Source organism: Cotesia glomerata, linkage group LG2, assembly GCF_020080835.1.
Source record: "Cotesia glomerata isolate CgM1 linkage group LG2, MPM_Cglom_v2.3, whole genome shotgun sequence".
Lineage (NCBI taxonomy): Eukaryota > Metazoa > Arthropoda > Insecta > Hymenoptera > Braconidae > Cotesia > Cotesia glomerata.
In genome coordinates, this window is record NC_058159.1 from 6962393 (window position 1) to 6986144 (window position 23752).

Consider the following 23752-nt stretch of genomic DNA (forward strand, 5'->3'; position numbering starts at 1 on the left):
AGAGCAGTTTGCGTAGTGCGAGTCGCTCACACTCCCCTCGACCAGAAATAGCCACCCTTCTTATACTCTATACTTCCCCAATACATCTTTACAGTCAACATTAACATTATATTACGCGGATTTTCTTCCCCGGTGATTAATAATCGCCTAAACGATTTTCCGAGAGTCACATCGATAATTCATTACAATCCTGACGTTTAATTAAATAATTAAAAAGGAAAATTATTTTATATTTTAGGTATAGATATATGAGATTTTAAGGAACATCTGAGTATTTTTACGAAATTAGACGGTTAATAATAGAACCAGTGGAAAATTTTTACACGTGTTGAATCAGAATTAGAGAACAAGTAAAAATGGATAAAATTTATTATTTATATGGATTTACTTTTTTATTACTATAGATAGGAGATAATTTTTTATTCTGGCAAAATATCAAAATTTTAGCGAGATATGTTGGATGTGAATTAAAAGATATTGATAGATTTAATGTAATTAATTTTATGATTTAAGTGTCACCGTGTTGTCAAATATTTTAAACCAAACAATTATTTTGCTGTTTTCTGTTTTTATCTATCGTACTAATCGGCAACTTGTTGCGAATAAATATTATTTATAGCCAAAATATTATTTTTACAAGCTTTATTTATTAAGTATCAATTTGCTAATTTGAAATAAATTTTTTTTAAATCCTTTTTAGTTTATTGAAAATAATTATTTTTATTGACAATTTCAATGACCTATTTTTTTTGTAAGCGCTCCAATTTTCTGACAAAAAATGACTAAAAAAAAAGAAACTGACCGCGATATTAAAAGATATATTTTTCTCTTTAAAAATCGACTACAAAAGAGCACTTTAGATAATAATTAAAAAAATCCAGCAATTTATTATTTACCAAAAATAAATTCCAATAAATTTAAAGTTTTTAAAAATTCATATAAAATTTATGATTTATCAATTTAGTAATATCTCAAAAAAAAAATTTTTTCCTTTTATTTTGACAAAACGCCAACCCGACTCTGGATTTATTATAATTTAAACAAACATAAGCTCCTAAGTGACCTCGTAATTTCTTCTGACTCACTCTCCAACTTTGTTGCAAACAATAAAATATTTTCGTAATTATTTACGAACTCTAAATTTCTCGATAAATTTGAAAATTGGATTTTAAGGTAAAATTTAAAATTTCTTCACAAATAATTCAGCTGTCAGCTAATTGTCAGTGTATTCTTCTTCGCCCAGAACAAAAAACGGATCTTAAGCAGGCAGTGATTGATGACTAAAAACTAATCATCGGGTTCTAGGCCTCGTTAGTCACTGCAAATGTTATAATACTAAAGCTGGCCGACGTTTATAATTTCTTGATTTTTTTTTTTTTTAATTAAATTAGAACTAAAAAATTTTTTAAAAATTGCACTTGTAGTTTTTTAAAAATGAAATTTTTTTTTAATAATTTTGTCAATAATAAAAAATTCCAAAAATTTTTATATGTCGGCTAACTTAATTTTCATCAAATGTTAATGTTAATGTTAACGGGTACAATGAGTAGATCATAGCAGTGAAAAATAAAAGCAATGAATAGATTTCTTACAGTCCGATACAACGCATCCGCGGATAAGAGTGATGGGTGGTAAATAACTTCTTGTATTGAGTCGCGAAGTGTCTGGCATTTTACCAAATAAGATACAGAGACTTTCGACTCACTCACTTTTCTATTTGGTTTTATTTATACGGTCTCTGACGTAATTTATTCACTGTTCTCGGTTATTAATGCATTTGAATTGCGCTTTGTGTCATATTAAATATTAGTCACACCAGGGTATACATGTATGCGTACTTTAATTCAATTTTACGCTCATATATATCAACCATTTGTAAATAATAATAAATCTGTCAGAGTTTTACAGAGTAAAAATAGCAAGAATTAAAGTTTAGATTTAGGCAAACCTGAAAATTCTTCCAAAAAATGATTCATTCATTTTTTTTAAGAATTTTCCTACGACATTTAAATTTTCAATGAAAATTAATTTAGCATATATTTAATAATTTTATAAAAAATAAATTATGGCAAAAAAATTGACATGTAGAAATTTTAAAAAATAAGAAATGCAATTTTTAAAAAGCAATTTTTTGTAAAAAATTTTTTTGTTAAATAAAATTAAAAAATTGTCGTGACTGCTAACTTAAATGTCATAAATTAATTTAGCAGATATTGAAAAATTTTTTTAATAAATAAATTATGGCAAAAAAAATTGACATGTAGAAATTTAAAAAAATGAAAAATGCAATTTTTAAAAAACAATTTTTTATAACAAAATTTTTATGTTAAATAAAATTAAAAAATTTTCAATACAATTATTAAATAAAAAATTAACAGCTTACCCCAACAGATTCGGTAATATGCGTGGTAATCCTTCGCTGTACTGTAGTACCTCCGCTAGTTAAAACCCGACTAATTTCCGATGAAAATTCTGTCATAAATAAACCAATTTATTTAAAATTAATGAACAAAATATTTTTTAAATAAAAATAAAGCAATTATGTGACTAAATAATTACCTTGCTTACGCTTACTAGAAATTGAATCTTTTAGTGCCATTGTTATGTCTACTACGTCATTATTCTGCAAAAAACTAAGTTATAACAATCGGTTAATTTTCTAAATAAAAATATAAGCTCAGAATTAAAAGCCAAAGCGCAAAAGATTTAATTCTTGTTTTGCACCAGTGCTGCCATCTTTATTTAAACGCATTAATTTTTGCTTTTATTAAAAGCTTCAGAAAAGCTCGGTTTATTTTTCAGGCTTTACTTTAACGAGGCTTGATAATTTGACGACTGTTTAATCCTAAATTTTTTAAACTATTAATTCAAATTTTTCGTAAAATAAATTATTTTATTGTAGTAAATTTTTCTTAAATAGGTCATTTATTTTTTTTTATAAATTTAGTAATTTATATTACTAAATTTATAAAAAAATAAAATTTCAAGGTCTACTGTGAAAAATTGTCAAATAGCCTTAATGCAAATATTAATTAAAATTTTTAGAAATTAAAATACACACGTGTCATAAAATGTGTTTAATTTTTAATAATATTTTTTCTTTTTATTTGCGTTTATTTTGGTAGTATATAACGAGTACCAGCATCGGCTCTTGATGAGTTAAAAATACTATTTATTAGTTTACATTTAGAAAGGAAGATATATAAGATGTTGTTATATCAAAGCAGACGATTATGTTGATTACTGGTTTTTTAATTAATTAACATCTTGTAGTACAAGATTTGTGCCAAGATTAAAATTACTTGATTTATTTTCTGACATTTAACATTAGATTGTTTTCAGGGTCGGCTAATATTTTTAAGTTTACTCTTATTTTAATTTACAATTTTAGAAATTTATGTAATAAAAATAAATTAAAAAATTTATATTTAAATAATTTTATAAATTTAAATTGATTAAAAATTAGCAGTAAAATTTTAATAAAACAATTTCATTAAAATTAAATAAAAAAAATGTATGTTGATTAAATTAAAAATATATCCGTTAATGATAAATCAGGAAGTAGGTTGCTCTGAATTCCTGACCAGTTTCATCAACATGTCAGCAGTGACATCACAGTAAACATAAAATTTTAGCAACAGAATTCAAAATAATACTATTTACTTTTCGGTTTCAGGAAGAGAAGATGATATAAATATTAAATATTCCAAAATATCAATCGAACAAACCGAAAAGTAAATCCTGAATAAATAGAAAGGCGGAAAATTATACCAGGTATATATTTCTTCTGTGAAGAAATATATTTCTCTGAAGAAAAATAAATAAAATAGCGATTGAATTGATAAATATTTAAATAAATAGAGACCTCGTGTCTCGGATGAGATGAGGAGAGACTACGTGGTAGAGATCCACACGCTTTTCGAATGCCTCTTCAAATCCGTTCGACACTTGCACAACACTTGCACGTGAATAAAAATAGACACGTTTACGAGCTGGTTCTTTACGAGCTTTTGGTCACGGTAACAAAAAATCACCACACTGGATCTTTTTCTCCAATCCACTTATCGATTAATCAATCGATTAATCAAAACCTCCGGTCTAATGGTCTATTAATTAATCAATAAATAAATCAATCAATCGAGAGTTATTTAAAGCACAAATTAAGCGAGATCACGGGAAAACAGTGGGATCGCGAAGACACTATCTTCAATAAGAGTTTTATAAAGATTGAGTGGTTAATTTGAGGAAGAACTAGACGAATAAATCGAGGTGGTTAGAAGCCAGCCGACGGCTATCTAGAGACTGCTGCTAATGCCAGATTGTAAGCGTCGCGACGCCCTCCGTACACCAACTGCTTAACTCTCTTTTTACTTGTTCTTCTTTTATTTAAATCTTCTTTGTCTATTCGATATTCCTATTATTATTAATATCTTTATTATTTCTTCTTTAATTGCAATCACCAGTTTTTTTAATTTCGTCAATCAGTCTTTGCTTCCTTTAAAAATTAATGCTAATTTTTTTTATATGAAAAAAAATATTTGACAAGCTTTTTATTATAATTAAAATTAATTTTTAATTACTGAGAAGCTGCAAAGCACATCAAAATTAATAAAATTTAATTTAATAACAAATAAATTATTGCAAAAAAAAATTGATATGGAGAAATTTAAAAAAATAAAAAATGAAATTTTTTTTAAAATAATTTTTTAGAACAAAATTTGTTTGTTAAAAAAAATTAAAAAATGGCCAAGTGACTGTTAATTTTAATGTAATTTTTATCAAAATTAATTGAGCAAATATTTTATTAAAAAAATTTTGTGACAAATAAATTATTGCAAAAAAATTGATATGTAGAAATTTTAAAAAATTAAAAATGAAATTTTTTTAAAAATAATTTTTCAAAACAAAATTTGTTTGTTAAAAAAAATTTTAAAATGGCCAAGTGACTGCTAATCTTAATGTCATTTTTATAAAAATTAATTTACTAATTATTTGATAATTTTAAAAAATTTTGTGAAAATAAATAATTGCAAAAAAATTGACATGTAGAAATTTTTAAAAAATTAAAAATGCAATTTTTTAAAAATAATTTTTCATAACAAAAAATTTTTAAAAAATTAAAAAAAGGTCAAATAACATTTAACTTTAATGCCATGCGAAGAACTATAATTATAATGTAACAATGAATAGTAAGAAGAATAGTATAGCTCGAGACATTTAATTAATGAATTTAGTTTACGGAAGACATTGTCTTTAAAAAAATTAGCGAGCGCGTAAATTATATCGAAACAATTTATGGATGACGACAGATGCCTAAGGGCAACGAACTTAACCAGGTTCTTTGCCAAGTCGAAGATTCGATGTGACAGACGAACAATCGCGACATGTGGATACCATTTACAATCTCTGCGAACGCGACTGCTGGACATACTGCATTTATTGTTCAAGTAAAATCGGCATATTTGTCTGAAATAAATAAGAGTATTCATAGACCCTCGAGTGTAGACACTACAGTCATTATAATTAAGGAAGAATATATATATTCTTAAATATATTTAGTCGGAAGAAATTTATATAAAAACACGCGAGAAACACCCCCGATTATTTTTTATTAAAAATGAATAGAATAATAACAGAAGACTGTTGATTTCTGACGTTTTCAGCTCTCAATGTCTAGTGTACGTCTTTTCTAATAGGTTACTTTATTTTTGTAACAACCAATAATTCTGCCAAAAGATCCGAGGCATATTTTTGAACCAGACATTATTTTAATAAATTTCCATGGCTAAAAATGTTTTTATTTCTTCAGAGGTAAGTGCGCGAAATAATTTTTATTTTATTTTATCAAATTAACCTTTGATCTCTGAACGTAGCTTTCATTAAAGCTAATAATATTTCTGCTGCTTATAATCGCTGTAAAATGTCAAGAAAAGGACATTTCTGAAGAAGAGTCCTTAGAAGCTCAGTTGGAGAACAACAAACTCCTCCTTTCGAAGATACGAGACAAATTGAACAGCTTTCATCATGACCGGCACAAATTCAAGCGATCAGTTGCGAAAAATCGACACGCTAGAGGAACTTTCCTCAGAATGGACCCGAACCGCCGGACGTTTTCTTCCCAAGTGTTGGCCAAGAAGATGGCCGAGGAGTCTCTGAGATCCCCGAAGATGCAGGAGACCTTGAAGCGGCTGACCGAGGTCAGGTCTGCTGAAGGACACCGCAAGGTCAAGAAAAGTGTCCCAGCGCATTCTCAAAAGCACAAAAATTTAAAGAAGAAATCGCACAAGCCTCTTGCGAAGAAGAAGAAAGCCAGACACTCTGACGTAAAGGCAATTAATTTATTTAGGTCATAATTTTTAGGTTTTTTGCAGAACTTACTTTTGTTTAAAAAAATTTAGAAGCTGAAGAAGCCAGGCCACAAGCGCTCAAAAGGAAGTTCCAAATCCAAGCACTCTGGATCAATCGTAAGCAAAGTGAAGGATAGGAGAGACATTGATAAATTAAAATTACCTGATAAGAGTGTAAAATCTTCTAGGGGCCTGCTAAAGCTGGACGTAAAGCGCAGCGACGTGGACTGCACCGTGGATAGGACCAGGATCTTCAATCCCTCGCTGGTTGCTGAACAATCTTCAAACGCACTTTCTCGACACACTCGACATACTTTCCCACTTTTGGATAAATTCTACAATAGGCAGTTCAATGATTTACTGCGCCAAAATCTTGTAGGGACGACTGATAATTATCTGAGCCCTTATTTGGGCCCAAGAGATAAAATTTACTACAGGTCTCGGCAGGCAATCAACAAGGATCCCATCGAACTCAATTCGGTCGATTTGTTTGATAGTAATTATAATAGTGAACTTTTGAAAAATTGGGATGACTTTCCTTTTATTCTCGGGAAGAAATCCGTGTCGGAAGAAATTCAAAATTCGACTGCTAAAAGTGTCGAGAAGGGAAATAAACACGGAGTTAAAGCTAAAGTTGAGAAAGTTATCAATGGAGATCCGACTTGTGAGACTAAAGAGGTAGCTAAGGAAATTTTGAACAGGATTATTGAAGAATTGGAGGAGCTCAAAATTGATCGCAATAAAAGTTTTTATGGAGAAGGTTTTGACAATTTTTTTTTATTATAACAAAATATTTATTATAAAAAATTTTACATCTAGAAATTTACAAAGATTAAAAATGTAAATTTTTTTTTTTGATTGTTTTTTTTAATTGATTTTTAATAAGAATATAAAAAATTATCAGTCTGCTGATTTCAGTATTATATTTAATTTAATATTGAGGAATAATTAATTTTAAAAAAATTTTTTTTTAAATGAACTAGGTCTAGAAAATTATTTTTGAAAAATTGCATTTATAATTTTTTCAAATTTTCTAAAAATGGAATTTTTTTTTTAATTTCTCTTGTTAAATTTAATTATTAAAAAAATTATCAGATGTTTGCTGATTTTATTATTATATTTAATTTAATATTGAATAATAATTAATGTTGATAATTTTTTTTTTTAAATAGATCTAAAAAATTGCATTTATAATTTTTTTAATCTTTTAAAAATGGAATTTTTTTTTTAATTTTTCTTGTTAAAAAATTCTAAAAATTATTAGATGTCTTTTAATTTTATAAAAATTTCAGGCTCACCTTGTAACGTGTCGGGGAACTGGATCTCGGTGCAAGCAGGAGTCCAGTTGGAGATAACAACAGTAAATCGCCATAAGCTGGACGTTAAAATAAAAAAGCAGAACTTTATCAAGACAATTAACCACCGAGGGTTCTTAAATGAGACTTGGAATGTCACTGGGCAGAGCTTTTTTGGGTTTGACGCTCCGTTCTCGCTGACAGCTATCAATTGTCACACTAAATCTTTGGCTTCTTTCATCGGTAATTAATCGGGTAATTCATTTTTCTTGCTTGTTTTTAATAATTTATTATTTTTTTCAGGAACTTGCAAGACTTGCAACGGCAACGACATGATTCAAGGGATTTGGACAACAATTCACGAGCCGCACGACTGTCGGTACTTCTCGATAGCAATTAATAGTTACAATGACATTTTTCGGCGAATTAAAAAAAATTGATGACAAAATTACATTTTTACTGACATTTATATTTATACATTTAAGCCTTACGTAAATAATGTACAAATGCAGTTAATAATTAACTACATATTTATAAAATATATTTACAAAAAATATATATTTTTAGAGCTAAAGAGATTTTTTTTGCCGTGTAAAGAGTTACAAAAAGACACAATATATTTTTTATTTATAGATTTTTATTGTGAATTTGTTGATTTTATGAAACGCTCGCGAAATGTGTCTATACCTCGACAGGTAATCTGTAATTAATAAAAGTAATAAGTATTTTATAATTAATTTTTAAATTTAAATTGAAATTTAGAGACATCTGATAATTTTTCTTAACTTATAAATTATAGCAAAAAAATTTTTTAAAAATTCTATTTGAAGAAACTTTAAAAAATTATAAATGCAATTTTTAAAAAAATAATTTTCTAGACTTAGTTTATTTTTAAACAAAAATAAAAAAATTTTCAAGTGTCTGCTAATTACCGGAAGGAAGTTAGCGTAGAATAATTTTTTTTTTTAATTAAATTATATGCCAATTAATTGCTCTTTAAATGCTCTATTAGAATCCGTAATTGCTCCAGGTCTATTACTATTAGTTAATTTTTAATTAATTTTTCAAAAATTAAATTTTAATTTTGCTATAAAACCTAAAAGCAAAAAAAATTTTTGAAAAAGTGAATATTTTAGGTTTTATAGCAAAATTAAAATTTAATTTTTGAAAAATTAATTAAAAATTAACTAATAGTAATAGACCTGGAGCAATTACGGATTCTAATAGAGCATTTAAAGAGCAATTAATTGGCATATAATTTAATTAAAAAAAAAATTATTCTACGCTAACTTCCTTCCGGTCTGCTAATTTCACTATCATGTTGTCACGGGGCTCCTTTATTATCTATTGAAGGCCCTCACCCTGACTATGGTTAATTATCGACGCATCACAGGGCGCTGTGATCTAAGATGTTCGCGCAGTGAAAATTTGATAAAATAAGTTCTGGGACCTAGAGTGGAAGTCCTTCGAGAGTGGGGAGAAGACCGCACCGAGACAAAAGGAAGTTGTCGCACGGAGAGAAGACATTGTGAAGACGGAACCCGACAAAGCAGCCACGGAATTCCAAAGACACAAGTTAAATATTTCTGTCCTTCGAACCTACTGTGGAACGAAGCTTACAGATAATTAGCAACGCCGAAAAATAACCGAAAGCGCGTAGAAATAAAACGAAGCAGCCACACTGGAGATTGTTGTAGCTATTGCACCGGGACCTGAGAACGAATTGGAAAACATCCGAAGTCTCCAGGAATTTAATAACAATCCCAAGTATCGAAAATTAACCTCTGTGAAATAAACTACGCTGCTCGAGGAAATACTAGGCACTGGCCAGGTTCCTTCTTCCAATCATCAGATTTATTAATTAATGATTGAATTTATTAAATATCTAAATTTATAAAATCGAGGTTAAGAATAATTTAATTAAAATTAAGATAAATTCTCTAAAATAAAATAATTTAAAATTAAAATCAAAGGAGGTTAAAATTATAAAATAATTTAAGTTGAAATTAAAATAAAATTTATAAAATTAAAATAAAGTTTATAAAATTGAAATTAGTTTAAAATCAAATTAATGGTTGAAATCAAAAGTAAAATCCGCTAAATAAATTATAATTAAATTAAAATCAACGCAAAATATTATTTAAGCCAAAATTAAATTAATAAATAAAATTTATCTCTAAAGATTAAAATAATTCTAAAATTTAAAAGTGAAAATTACAATTAAAATTAATATTCGAAATTTAAAATAAATTATAAATTAGTAAATTAAATTTAGAGAATTATAAAAATTAAAATTGTTCAAGACTTCGATAAATAAATTTTTCCAAGTTCCAGTAAATAATTATTGAGAAAAAAAGTTTGGAAAATCCAAAAGTGCACGACTCATAATGCTCATTTAATTATGAAATATAAAAAAAAAAAAAAAAACTTAAGTCGTTTAAAATTAATTGCCGAAAAAACAGCTGTAGTAGGAAGGTACTGCACAAGCACCCCTGGTGGAATAAAATGTACATAATATCTATATAGATATAGATATATCACCATCCATGTTAATTTTACATGGATATATATAGATATACAGTCTTGTAGTTTTCGTTTTTTATTAATTGTAATTAAACGACACTGAATTAATTAACCATTCGCATTCAGTGACCTACAATCGTCGATTAGAATTTAAAAAAAAAAATTTAACTCAAATAATTGATTTTTTCACAAGTTACTGTGTTTCCGGGGTTTCATACATGACGGACAGGAAAATTTTTTGATCTATTTTGATGTTTTTTTCCGTTTCTATTGCAGTAAATCAATTTTTAGAAAGTATGAAATTAATCTCCATTAAATTATCTCGACAATAGTATGCAAAATATCTTGATTCCGTGAACTAACAAGGCTATAATACTAAAAATAGTTGCTAAAATGAGGCGAAAAAAATTTTTCGATCGTAAAGCACTCTCTGATGCTTCGCATCATGAGTCGTGCAATTACAGTAAAATTTTGACCTTGAAAAATTTAGCCAAGCTAATATTCCTATCTCAAATTTACTCTGGAATCCAATATGGACGCTAACTTGAGTAATCAGGCAGATTAAATTCGATCCCTCGCGGTTTTTGAAATACCGTAAATTTTCGGTATTAATGCGTTTACTGTAAATTTACTGTAAATTTCTAAACATTTTTAGATGTCGGCTAACTAAATTTCCATTGTAAATTTTACCTTGAGGACTCCTATAGCGTTCGTTTCTTCTAAATTAGTTACCGCCAAAAAAACGTCATGGCTGCCTGTTTGCTTCTTCAAGTCAAAGTACGCGCAGCTAAATTTCAATTTTTATTTAAAATTATTACAATAAAAAAAAAACAAAAAATTAATTATTATTAATTACCCGACTTCAACGCAATCCTTTTCGTGTTCGCCTTCCAAAGGCTCGCTTACGATCTTAAATTGAATATTCGGGTCCTCTGCTCCGGTCAACATTGCCCGTAGTTTCTTCCACTGCTGAGGATTTTCCTTCTCATCAAGTTTAAACTCTACAATAATTATTCACTTGATGAATATGTTAAAAATTATTTTGGTAATTTGAAAAGAATAGAGTAAGTTTTTTTTAACTATTAAATTATTATAAAAGTGAGTAAATAATAATATTACTTTTCTTATAATTAAAATACATTTCTTCATGATACGTTCGAGGTTTAGGTACTGATTTAGTTTCTAATTCAGATCCACGATATCCTAAAAATGAAAATTCGATGTATAATTGACGAATGTCCGGGTTTTTTAGTAGCGGACAATTTTTATATAATTTTAATCGACTTATTTTTATTATTATTACATTATCGTCTTCGTTTATCTGAAAATCGTCGAGATAAATATTTAAATATAAAAGTCGAGATAAATATTTATAATTATTTTTAAAAAGTTTACTTGATTAGATAAATTTCTGAAACTTTCATCAGAATAATTTTTTATAGTAACTTCTGTTTCATTGTAATCTTTATCATCAGTCTGAAATAAGTATTTACTGTAATTAAAATAATAATTAAAAATAAAAAAATAAAATCTAAAAATTACCAATTTTGAAAAATCATTAATACTAGTGTAAGATTTTTTTTCTTCTTTAACCAATGAATTATTTAAACTAGCTTGCGTGGAAATAAGTTTCGACTCATGTAAATTTTCTTCATACTTGGTCGATTCATATTTAGGTAATTCAAAAAACGATGACTTTGATTGAGAAATATTATGCGGCGATTGTTTAGCCGATGGTGTTTTAGAAGACTTTAAAGTCATCTCGTTATTTTTATAAGAATCCTGCTCTTGTGGAACTGGAAGCGATTTTTTAGGACTAACTTTCTTGTGACTTGAAACGGAACTGTTTACGTCGAAAGTATTTTTATCCAAACACTTTTTTTGGCGATACTTCTTAACTTTATCGACGTCGCAACTCAGCCTGATCCACAGAGACAGTTTTCCGAAATTCTCGCAGTGATAACAGGGAGGACAATCCATGCTGACAAAATAATTGAGCTTCTCCTGTGGGTGGTCTAAAATATTTCTTACATTCATTTTTCCTTGGGCTATTACGTGAGGCTGTACGTTTCGGTAAAAAGAGTACAGTTGGAAGTAAATGTAGTCGTTTAGAAGACAATTAAAAAATTTTGTCAAGTTTGACACTCGGTACACGTAAGACGAGTTAAAGTTTAATTGAGGGTATTTGATTGTGGACGTGGAAATTGATTCTTCGTGACAAAAATCGCAACTCAAAAATAACGACGGCTGAGACGCGCTGTTGTACTTCATAAAAAAATTATTCACTGCCTAATAAATTAATATATTTATTTTATTATTATTATTATTTTATTATTATTATTAATAATACTATTCGTCAATTTCATCATATTTACAAAATAATAATAATAATTAGAAGAAGAAGAAGAAGAAAAAGAAGAATATTCACGATATTGCGTTTTTTAATTTTATATCAATATACTGTCTAAAATATCAAAGATATAAAAAAATTGATAAGAACCTTTTTTAAAGAAAATTAAATTTCCTACAAAAAAGGTCTCATTATTTTTCCATATTTTTAATATTTCTCCCAAAATAATGAAAATAACAATACTATCTTAAAAATATAAAAATAAAGAATTTCAATAAAATAAATTATTATTATTATTATTTTAGAAATATTACTAAGATCGGTGATTTTACTTATTAAAGAGGATTTATTATTATTTTTTAAGCCAACTTATCCGATCCACTTAGAGACTATTCAATTTGTATTTTATTAATTATTTATCACCACAATATTGTCAGTATGAGCACTCATACCATTCTCGGGTAAATATATAATAATTAGAATTTTGATTTTAAAGAAAATTTTAATTGGGATTATATAATGATGTTATTTTTTACTCAGTGAGCGTTCCGAATTAATTTTTCGGTTACTGAAAAATGTTTCACTGACTAAAAAATAACATCATTATATAATCCCAATTGAAATTGTCTTCAAAATCAAAATTTTTAATTATTATATATTTACCCGAGGATGGTATGAGTGCTCATACCGACAATATTGTGGTGACAAATAATTAATAAAATAAAAATTTAATAATATCTAAGTGGATCGGGTAAGTTGGCTTAAAAAATAATAATAAGTCCTCTTTAATAAATTATTATTATTATTATTATTATTGATAGATTAAAATTTGAAATTATAATAATTTTCTCTTAAAAATAATAAAAAAAAAAATTAATACTAACAAATATTGAAGGATGAAAAGACAAAATTCGAATTTCAACTAATCCTTCTTGGTCACTGATAGAAATAGGTGAGAATTCTGTATCATTTTTATCGTCAAAATTGCAATTATTTATTTTAGTACACCTATCACACATCCTAAGCTCAGAATTAATCTTCGTCTGCGAAATAGCTTTTTTACTTTTAGCTGGGCAAAGTTGAATCTAAAAAAAAAATCTACATTAAATAATCAGTATCAAAAGTAGATTTTATTTACATTTTGAGTCCACTGGTCATCCGAAGAATTCGAGGACAAACATTTGCAATACTCAATAGTGTTTTGCTGATCGGAGTAAGTACTTGGCTTCTCAAACAGATTATTAAAATACTGTAGAAAGCTCTGCTGTACTTTTCTGTGATCAATCTTCGACTTTTCACTGCAGTTGATTTTCCAATAATCTCTCACCAAGTCACAAATTGTCTCGATGAACTTATTGTGCTCGGAATCATTAAAATCTTGGGGATAATCGGGCTCCTGGGGCGATATACAAAATCTTGAGCTGTAACACAATTCTAATTTGTCGTAGGATTGAATAACTTGGATAAATAAATAGTACAAATTTTATTTTCATAAACTTAATTAATATTAATTATTATTTTAAGTCTTACAATAAAAAGTTACACATAAAAATATTTTACGCAGATTTAAATATTTTTACTACGAAAAATTAATTCTAATAAATAGTGACTAGGATTTATAAATTAATAAAAAAACTTAATACTAAATTTGAACACATTTACGTGTATAGTTATTGCTATATAAAATAATCTGACATATTAACTACTAATAGAACTGCCTACTAATATGTAGTATAGGCTTAGTAATCGTTATCGCCGAATAATAAAGTTTCAAGAGCAATTACTTGCCTCTGTCGATTACTCGTGTCACCGTAGTGGTTGGGGCTTAGTCCTTCTAGCAATCTTATTTTGGCCACATTTTGCGCATCTAGCGGGGTGTTTATTTGAGCATCGTCAAGTAACTTAAGCATCGCTTCTGGCGACAAATTACCTGGCTTATCACTTTTATTTCCACCAAAATCTTCTAAATTTTTATTACTACCATTATTTTCAAATCTAACATAATCACGCTCTGGGAATACATCTGTTTGGCTACCACACTCGACGTAGGTATTTTCAATTGGCAATTCATACTCATTTCTACTTTTATTCACATCATCATCAACATTCTTACTCCTAATTTTTTTGCTATTACATTCTTGGCAATAATTTGACTTTTTAGGGCTATCTCTAGGCGATTGGCTCTCGTAATTCGTTTTGTCTGCCTTCTCTTTTTGACCCTTTGGTGACTGCAATCAGAAAAATAATTATTTTAAACCAAAAAAAAAAAAAAAAAAAATTTGGAAAATCCAAAAGTGCACGACTCATAATGCTCATTTAATTATGAAATAATAATAAAATAAAGCGAATGTCAAAAAAAATATCAAATAGCTGAAATAGGATGATAATGCGCATGTGCCTCTAGTGGGATAAATATACTCAATATGTATAGATATCCTACAGGCCTTCGGCTTTTTTTAAATTTTATTAATTGCAAATAAACGACTCTAAGTTACCTAGCCATTCGCATTCGGTGACCTACAATTCTTTCAAAGAATTTTTCAAAAAAAAATTTGACTCAATCAATGGATTTTTTCGCAACTTACAGTATTTTCAGGGTTTCATACATGACGGACAGGAACACTTTTTAAATTATTTTAAGTACTGATATAAAGAGGTTGTTAGTTTCTGCAACTATTTTACCTTTAATAGATTACTGCTCTATAGTATTAACCGATGCCACGTATGATAATAATCGTAAGTTGCAAACTGCCATGAATTCTGCTATTCGTTTTATTTATAATTTAAAACGCGATGAACATATTTTACCGCATAGACGAAACCTAGGTTGTCTATGAATTAAAAGTCGTCGCATTTACTATCTCTCTTGTTTCTTTTATAAACTGTTAGAAGTTAATAAACCCTGTTATCTACGAGATCTGTTTGTTGATATTACTGGAGTAAGGCGTGCCGATCGTTTTGCTGCGAAGAAAAATAATGTGAAATTCACAATGCCGAAATTTTTAACAACTTCTTTTGAATATTCATTTGTAGTTTCATCAATTCGATTATGGGAAGAACTACCATCGGAAATTGTATATACAAGTAGTATTGAAATTTTTAAAAATAAATTGTATGATTATTTATTTAATCTAGATGTATGAGCTTTAAACTTTGAATTTTTTGATTCATTTCTTAAATCTTAGATTCATGTCTCTGAATAAACTCTGTACTAAGTGACTATAATGTTTACAATATTAGAATAATTTGGTATTAATTTGTGCAATTGTAAATTGTTGTAAATCTTTAAATCCTAACTAGTCAATATTGTTAAATACTCATTGCTGACTGATACCAATAAATTATTCATATGTATTATATTTATGTCATACTTACTTAATGTACGTTCAGTTAACTCAAACTCGTAATTATTTAGTTAACTCTTATACCAAACACCTAGCTTAAATTAAGTTAAGAAAATTACTGTATCCTTTAATTTGTAATTTAATTTTGTCATTTGGCAATTTGCCTTGGCATAAATAAATAAATAAATCTAAATCTAAAAAATCTATTTTGATGTTTTTTTCCGTTTCTATTGCACTTAATAAATTTTTGAAAAGTATGGAATTAATCTCCATTAAATTATCTTGACAATAGTATGCAAAATATCTTGATTCCGTAAACTAACAAGGGTTGAATAATAAAAATAGTTGCCGAAATGAGGCGAAAAAAATTTTTCGATCGTAAAGCACTCTCTGATGCTTCGCATCATGAGTCGTGCAAAATAAATAAAAATATAAATATTAAGAACCTTTAATTGTATAGACATTAAATCATTGTTGCGTTGCAACTCCTGTAACTTATCGATCAACTGAGCATTAGCAGCCTGGAGCGCCTTAACATTAGCCTGTTCTTGATTACAAGCGCACTTGATATTGTGGTTATCCGTCATCATATCCCCCAGCTGCTTCTTCAGCTCCATATTCTCGATTTCAACTTGGCTGTATTTAGTACTGATCCCAATCAACTCGCTGTTGTGCTGCTGTAGAATTTTTATCTCGCTGGTCAAGTCGCGAACTTGCTCGTCTTTTTCCCGCAAGGCTGCCTGGTAACTTTGGGAACGCGCAATCTGCTCTTCTAACTCACCCATCAATTTCTTCTCCACAAGCTTCGCAGTTGGACTGCAACTCCTGCAATATAATTAGCTGTAAAAATCGTAAACAATAATTAACGGAGAATAATTACTTTTTAGCTTCACACAAGCAGCTCTTGAGATCTTCTATTTCCTCGAGCAATAACTTATTTTTGGATTCAAACTCTGTTAGTTTTTCCTGCTGAAGCTTCATTTGGCGCCACACTCGAATGTACTCTATATTCTCTGTTATTTTTTCTTTTTGGTTTTCATTTTTGGCAATTGATAATTTATTTTCTAGTTCTTTTACTCGATTAATCAAAGTTTTTTTTTGTCCTTCTAATTCCTATTAAAAATTATTATTATTATTATTATTATTATTATTAAAAGAATAAGAAAAATTTTGTATCCAGGATAGTCATATGATAAAATCGGTTTTTTTTAAGTAAAATTTAGTGTCATTGCAAAGGTTTTGACTTTAATTTGTGCCTTTTCAAGATTTCATATCATTCTCACCGATAGTCAATTTATTATGATAAGTATTTAGGCTGCATTCGAGAATACTCTATCTCTAGATACATTATTAAAAAATCACCTTGTATCTTGTAAACTATTGTTTATTTAATACTTATTTAATACTATCTTACTAAATTGACATTTTTAAAGATATAAGCTCATCCCGATATTAGACTCATCGAAACCTTTCATTTGAGTACCCACACCAATTTTTCATATATTTTATATATTTATATATATTATAAATATGTATGTATGAAAAATATATCAAAAATGCATGTGGGTACTCAAATGAAAGCTCTTGATGAGTGTACCATCGGGATGAGCTTATATCTTTAAAATATATATTATATACATTACATAATTAAGAAATGACTTTGTATCTAGTGAAATATTGACATTTTTAATGATATAAGCTCATCCCGATGTTACACTCATCGAGACCATTCATTTGAGTACCCACATCAATTTTTCATATATTTTATATATTTACATATATTATATATATGTATATATGAAAAATATATCAAAATGCATGTGGGTACTCAAATGAAAGCTCTTGATGAGTGTAACATCGGGATGAGCTTATATCTTTAATAACGTCAATAGTTGAGAAAGTACAGTGCATTTTAACAAAAGTCATTATTTAATAAAGCAAAATTTTATTTATTTATAGTTTACAAGTCACGGCAGTCACATAGTGACTGCAAGTTTGCTAGTTATTATTATTATTATTATTCTTACTTCAATCCTTTCATTTAAGTTGTCGGTATTTTCTTCTCCATCTTCAATAAAATTTGGACATTGAACTAATTTGATTCGTCCACCCTCAGATCGAAAAGTTCTGATAAGAAACATCCAAAAAATTTTATTTTATTTATCCAATTAATTTATTACTAAAAATAAAAGTGAAAAACTTACGTGGTACCTGAAGAATTACAATTAGGAAGTCGTCTCATTTGAGAAGACGATCTTAAAATCCCATGACTCAATAATTGAGTTCTGTAGACATGAATTTTTTCTTTAAGCTAAAACAAAAGTATTAAAAAATAAAATATTTAACAAAAATTTGATAATATAAATTTACAAATAATTACTTTATTAACTTCGAGCATCAAACTGGCAATGCGGTCTTTGTCATTGTTAATATTAAGCGTCGAAGAAGAGAAAGGTCTTGAGGGCGATGCAGATATTCGCATCAACTTGGTAGTGAGACGCTTAATTTTGTCCTCGTTTATGTTACATAGTTTCTTGAGTTTTTGATACTCTTCGACCAGTCGAAGATACTTGTCTTCCAACACATCACGGTTCAACTTGCTTATCGTTAACCGCTCTCGGGGATCTATTTGCAATACTGCATAAAAATAAATTAAATATAGTGTTAATTAATAGTAAAAAGTGGAGTTTTAAACTTACGAACCATTCACACTCTGATAACTTTCTACGTAGGAATGCTCTCTAGGCAAATAATCTCTATTGGGATCATCGGCCATGATTATTTTTGTTATCCTGAAATCATAAAATATAATTATTATAAGAATTAAATATGAAATATAAATTGTTGAAATTTTTATAATTAAAGATAAAAAAATTAGTGAAGATAAAATTAGCAGACATCTGATAATTTTTCTTATTAAAAAAAATTAAAAGTAAATAATAAAAATTTGACATAAAAATTTGAAAATAAATTTTTTAAAAATAAATTTTTTTAGTTATAATTTTGAAAAATCAATTATAAACAATTGGATGACATTAAAATCAGCAAGTAAAAATTAATTTAGCAGATGTTTGATGATTAAAAAAATTATTTTTAAACATAAATTTCTGCGAAAAAAATGAGAAAAAAAAATTGACATGTAGAAATTTAAAAAAATTAATAATGTAATTTTTCAAAAAGAATTTTTTGGAAAATAAAATTGAAAAATCAATTTCTTCACTATTTTTTAATTTTTTTGTAACAAATAAATTTGTTCCAAAAAATTATTTTAAAAAAATTGCATTTTTAATTTTTAAAAATCTCTACATGTCAATTTTTTTCTCATAATTTATGAAAATGAATTTAGCATATATTTAATAATTTAAAAAATTTTATAACAAATAAATTATGGTAAAAAAATTAGAAAAAAAAATTGACAGGTAGGAATTTAAAAAAATAAAAAATGCAATTTTTTGAAAATAATTTTTTGGAATGATATTAAAGTTAGCTGTCACTTGACCATTTTTAAATTTTATTTAACAAAAAAATTTGTTCCGAAAAATTTTTATTAAAAAATTGCATTTTTCATTTATTAAATTTTCTAAAGGTCAATTTTTTATCTCATTTTTTATCCAGTAATTTATTTATTAGAAAAATTCTTAAAATTATTAAACATCTGCTAAATTAATGTTCATTTTTTTGATAAATATCATTAAAAAATTGTTAAGTGACTGCTAACTAGCTAACTTTAATGTCATCCATAATTAACTTGTTACAAAAACTCTTAAAATATCTGGTAAATAAATTTCCATAAAAATTGTTGATGACAGTTTAGTTGCGCGCGCAATGTGAAGAAATTTCAATAAAATTTGAATTGAGACACCCTGTATACCAAAATAGGAAACAGTGTCGGTGGCTCGCCGAGGAACTGCGGGTCCACAAACAACTACCGCTACCTTGCGCGGTTGTCTCAACTTTCTCGCTTTTGACACATCACTCTCCGAGCGTGTTTGTCGAGTCTTTTACACACACACGCGCACACACAGCCGACCGTACGAACCCGTATGCTCTTTGAGTCGACACCAATACACGATAGACGATATACATGTAGTACAGTGAGTAAGATGGCGGATGATGAGTTTGTCGCGATTTCAGATCAAGAAAAAGTTAGAATAGTATCTGATTTTATTTTGCATTCACCCCCAGGTGAATTTAACGAGGTTTTTAACGACGTCAGAGTATTACTCAATAATGACAATTTGTTAAAAGAGGGTGCGTCGGGGGCATTTGCTCAATACAATAAGGACCAGCTTACGCCTGTTAAGGTACATCTCCAATCGTAACTATATTTTTTAAAATTATCTCTATTTATTTTCGCTTTAATTTCACTCACCTTAATTTTATTTATTTTTTCACTTTCACCTAAATTATTTTTGTTGATTTTTTTTAATCATCAGATACATTTTATACTAATTATTAATTTTTGCAAGTGTTAATGACGTTGAGACTGTAATTGGAGCAGAGAAATACATATATGGTTATGATTATTATCTCTCAAGATTAAAAATTGTTATTTTTTATTTAATTATTTATCTAGATAATTTATTTTATATTTTGTTTATTCGTTAGATTGTTAATTGATAAATATTGGCGATTACTCATCATCGGTAATGAGTCATGCAATTGCACGGCTTGATAACCTATTTTTAATTATTATTCTGAGAGAATTATTTTACTTTTATTTAATAAACAAGTGAATCGCTGGATGTTCCAAGTTGTGATAAATAAAGTTAGCTTTTAAATAAAATAGAGTGGTGAAAAAAAATTAATTTTTTAGTACTGATATAATATGAGCTATTGTATTTATAGATCGAGGGAAGTGATTACCCGGCACTTATCACCGAGTACAATGATCTGGGGAACCAGAGGTTTTATGATGGACGCAGTAAGCTCAGTTTTAAGTACGACCACCTACGAAAAGAAGCTACTGATTATGAACAGTATGAACCAGACGTCAACGCCGAGCCTTGGAGATCTGTGCTACAAGAGGAAATTATGAATTATACTCAAAGTCATTATAGACATGGAGTTTGTTCGGTGTTTGGTAAAAGTCAAGGAGGTAAATTTATTTATTTATTTTTTATTTGTTTTTTAAAATATTCTCATTTTTATTCAAAATTATTTTTATTTTTTATTTAATTTTTTATTCACTGCAAAATTTTGTTAAATTTTATTCAAAAATTAAATTAAATTTTTTTAATTAAAATTGTTGAGAAAAAATTTTTTATTCAATGGAAGATTTTGTTTAATTTTATTTAAAATTTTTTTATTTAAATTATCAAATAAAAATTTGTATTTAATAAAGATTTTGTTAAATTTTAATCAAAAATTAATTAAAATTGTTTTAATTAAAATTATCAAATAAACATTTTTTATTTAATGCAAGATTTTGTTAAATTTTATTCAAAAATTGAAAAAAAAATTTTTAATCAAAATTATAAAACAAAAATTTTTTATTCAATGCAAGATTTTGTTTAATTTTATTTAATAATTTTTTAATCAAAATTATTAAATGAAAATTTAATGCAAAATATTGTTAAATTTTATTCAAAAATTGAGAAAAAATTTTTTTTAACTAAAATTATCAAATAAAATTTTTTATTTAATGCAAGATTTTGTTCAGTTTTATTCAAAAATTAAAAAAAAATTTTTAATCAAAATTATTAAATAAAAATTTTTTTATTAAAATTATCAAATAAAAATTTTTTATTCAATGCAAGATTTTGGTTAATTTCATTTAAAAATTTTTTAATCAAAATTATTAAATAAAAATTTAATACAAAATATTATTAAATTTTATCCAAAAATTGAAAAAAAAAAAAAAAAGTTTTTTTATTAAAATTATCAAATAAAAATTTTTTATTCAATGCAAGATTTTGTTTAATTTCATTTAAAAATTATTAAATAAAAATTTAATTCAAAATATTATTAAATTTTATTCAAAAATTGAAAAAAAATTTTTTTTTTAAATAAAAATTATTAAATAAAATTTATTAAATTAATGAGAATACTTTACATTAATGTATATTTATAATTTTATTAATTAGAGTAATAATAAAAATAATAATTATAGGTAATATAACGTTGACTGCATGCATAGAGGACCACCAATTTCAACCGAAAAATTTTTGGAACGGGCGTTGGCGTTCAGTTTGGAGTGTTAATTTTAGTACAAGTTCCGGTAACGCCGAATTACGAGGTAGTCTAAAAGTGCAAGTTCACTATTACGAAGACGGTAACGTACAATTAGTGAGCAGTAAAGAGGTTAAAGAAAGTCTCCCGATATCAAACGAGAAACAAACGGCCAAGGAATTGATTCGTTTGGTAGAGGAGTCGGAAAACGATTACCAAACGGCGATATCTGAAAATTATCAGACAATGTCCGACACAACATTCAAGGCTTTGCGGAGGCAACTGCCTGTTATGCGAACTAAAATTGACTGGAATAAAATCGTCTCGTACAGTATTGGCAAAGAGCTTAAGAGTCAATAGAAAATAGATTTTTTTATATAATTCATAAGAGAATTAATTATTAAAACAAAATAATAAATAAAATAATTATTAATTAATAGATAATAATAATTATATGATAATTAATATTAATACTAAAGTAATTGAATTGGTTAATAATAAATTGAGCATTTCGCAGCCGAGTCTGGAGGTGTGATGTGCGAGGAAGCTGATGTAATACCGTTGGTAATATTATTAATTATTATAAATAATTAATAAAACAAATGCATTTAATTATTAATATTATCATTAATTTTTATTTTTTTTTTATTATGTCAATACCATTTTTTTAATTAATTAATTAATTATTATTATTATTATTATTATTATTATTATTATTATTATTATTATTATTATTAATATAAATGAGTAATTATTGTTGGACCGATAAACAATAATGCTCGGTTAATTATTAATTATAAATAAATTTAATAGATAAACAAAATGCAATTGTAATAAAATAAAGTTATTTAAAATTGCACAATTATTTGTGACTGTCATTTAGCTAGCACAATTCAATTTTTAATATTTTTTATTGTAAATTAAATAATAAAAATAAAAAATAAAATCAATCTACTGAAAATAAATTTATAAATTTTTCAATTTTTATATTAAAAAATTTCTTAAATTAATGATAAATAATTTTTACTATTTTTACAAAATTTAATGATATACGGAACATTTAATAATAAATTGTAATTTAGTATTTATAATAATATTAAATATATGAATGAATCGTTTTATATGATGATTAAAATAAAATTTTTTTGCTTTATATTAAGTGCAGGAAATAAGTTTGAAATAAATTTTAATTATAATTAAAAAGATGTTTTGTGCCAAGCGAAAATTGACTATGATAAAAAATTAAGTCATTTGGTGCTAACGCTTACCGTCACATTGCACAGCCAGACGAACGAAAATACAATTATAATAATAATTATAAATAAAGTTAAGTTTAATGAATAAGTGACTGAATTAAAGAGGTAAAGTGAATGGAAATGAATAATGAGTAAACTAACAAACAAACGGAAGAAAGGTACATAATTATGCATTGTACATTTTAGATTGTAGCCTATAGCCTGCTGGAGCCTTATTAATATCTGTTCACATTTATTGCGTAAGAGTAATTGTGTAAATACAAATATGTTATTCGTGGATGAATTTTTCGATAATTGTATGAATGCAAACTCCCTGGCATTCAAAACACTTTTTTATTCTTTAAATATATGAGTGGGTGCGTTTTAAGTTTATTTGATATTTACATCGTAATTTTTATTTTTCTTTGCATTTATTTTTTTATCAAATATTTATAATTTTTGGTAATTACTATAAAATTAAACTCTA

The 23752-nt window shown here is 26.8% G+C and overlaps 3 protein-coding genes across 3 annotated transcripts; 2 read left to right on the plus strand and 1 right to left on the minus strand.

The window, feature by feature from the left end:
* Nucleotides 1-5384: 5384 nt before the first annotated feature.
* Nucleotides 5385-8096, plus strand: LOC123260137. Its single transcript, XM_044721101.1, has 5 exons — nucleotides 5385-5447; nucleotides 5874-6329; nucleotides 6399-7107; nucleotides 7640-7885; nucleotides 7946-8096. The coding sequence occupies exons 1-5, from the start codon at nucleotides 5385-5387 to the stop codon at nucleotides 8080-8082; spliced, it is 1611 nt and encodes a 536-aa protein (XP_044577036.1). The 3' UTR covers nucleotides 8083-8096.
* On the minus strand, nucleotides 8080-19796 carry LOC123260138 (protein fantom-like). The gene is made up of 16 exons (XM_044721102.1): nucleotides 19722-19796; nucleotides 18563-18651; nucleotides 18240-18496; nucleotides 18064-18170; nucleotides 17887-17986; nucleotides 16740-16972; nucleotides 16306-16684; nucleotides 14304-14743; nucleotides 13654-13936; nucleotides 13400-13600; nucleotides 11756-12454; nucleotides 11561-11641; nucleotides 11285-11492; nucleotides 11022-11166; nucleotides 10856-10952; nucleotides 8080-8342 (listed from the first exon to the last, which is right to left on the minus strand). Exons 2-16 carry the CDS (start codon nucleotides 18633-18635, stop codon nucleotides 8280-8282), a joined length of 3366 nt encoding a protein of 1121 aa, XP_044577037.1. The 5' UTR covers nucleotides 18636-18651; nucleotides 19722-19796; the 3' UTR covers nucleotides 8080-8279.
* On the plus strand, nucleotides 19780-22649 carry LOC123259694 (F-actin-capping protein subunit alpha). The gene is made up of 3 exons (XM_044720335.1): nucleotides 19780-20163; nucleotides 20708-20957; nucleotides 21972-22649. The coding sequence occupies exons 1-3, from the start codon at nucleotides 19903-19905 to the stop codon at nucleotides 22388-22390; spliced, it is 930 nt and encodes a 309-aa protein (XP_044576270.1). The 5' UTR covers nucleotides 19780-19902; the 3' UTR covers nucleotides 22391-22649.
* The last annotated feature ends 1103 nt before the right edge of the window (nucleotides 22650-23752 follow it).

Coding starts and splice junctions, on each gene's coding strand:
- LOC123259694 (XM_044720335.1), top strand. CDS start 19,903: ATGCTCTTTGAGTCGACACCAATACACGATAGACGATATACATGTAGT. Junction 20,164..20,707: donor ACCAGCTTACGCCTGTTAAG/GTACATCTCCAA, acceptor TTGTATTTATAG/ATCGAGGGAAGTGATTACCC. Junction 20,958..21,971: donor GTTTGGTAAAAGTCAAGGAG/GTAAATTTATTT, acceptor TAATAATTATAG/GTAATATAACGTTGACTGCA.
- LOC123260138 (XM_044721102.1), bottom strand. CDS start 18,635: ATGGCCGATGATCCCAATAGAGATTATTTGCCTAGAGAGCATTCCTAC. Junction 18,497..18,562: donor AAGTTATCAGAGTGTGAATG/GTTCGTAAGTTT, acceptor ATTTTTATGCAG/TATTGCAAATAGATCCCCGA. Junction 18,171..18,239: donor TGATGCTCGAAGTTAATAAA/GTAATTATTTGT, acceptor CTTTTGTTTTAG/CTTAAAGAAAAAATTCATGT.
- LOC123260137 (XM_044721101.1), top strand. CDS start 5,385: ATGTGGATACCATTTACAATCTCTGCGAACGCGACTGCTGGACATACT. Junction 5,448..5,873: donor ATACTGCATTTATTGTTCAA/GTAAAATCGGCA, acceptor CTCTGAACGTAG/CTTTCATTAAAGCTAATAAT. Junction 6,330..6,398: donor CCAGACACTCTGACGTAAAG/GCAATTAATTTA, acceptor AAAAAAATTTAG/AAGCTGAAGAAGCCAGGCCA.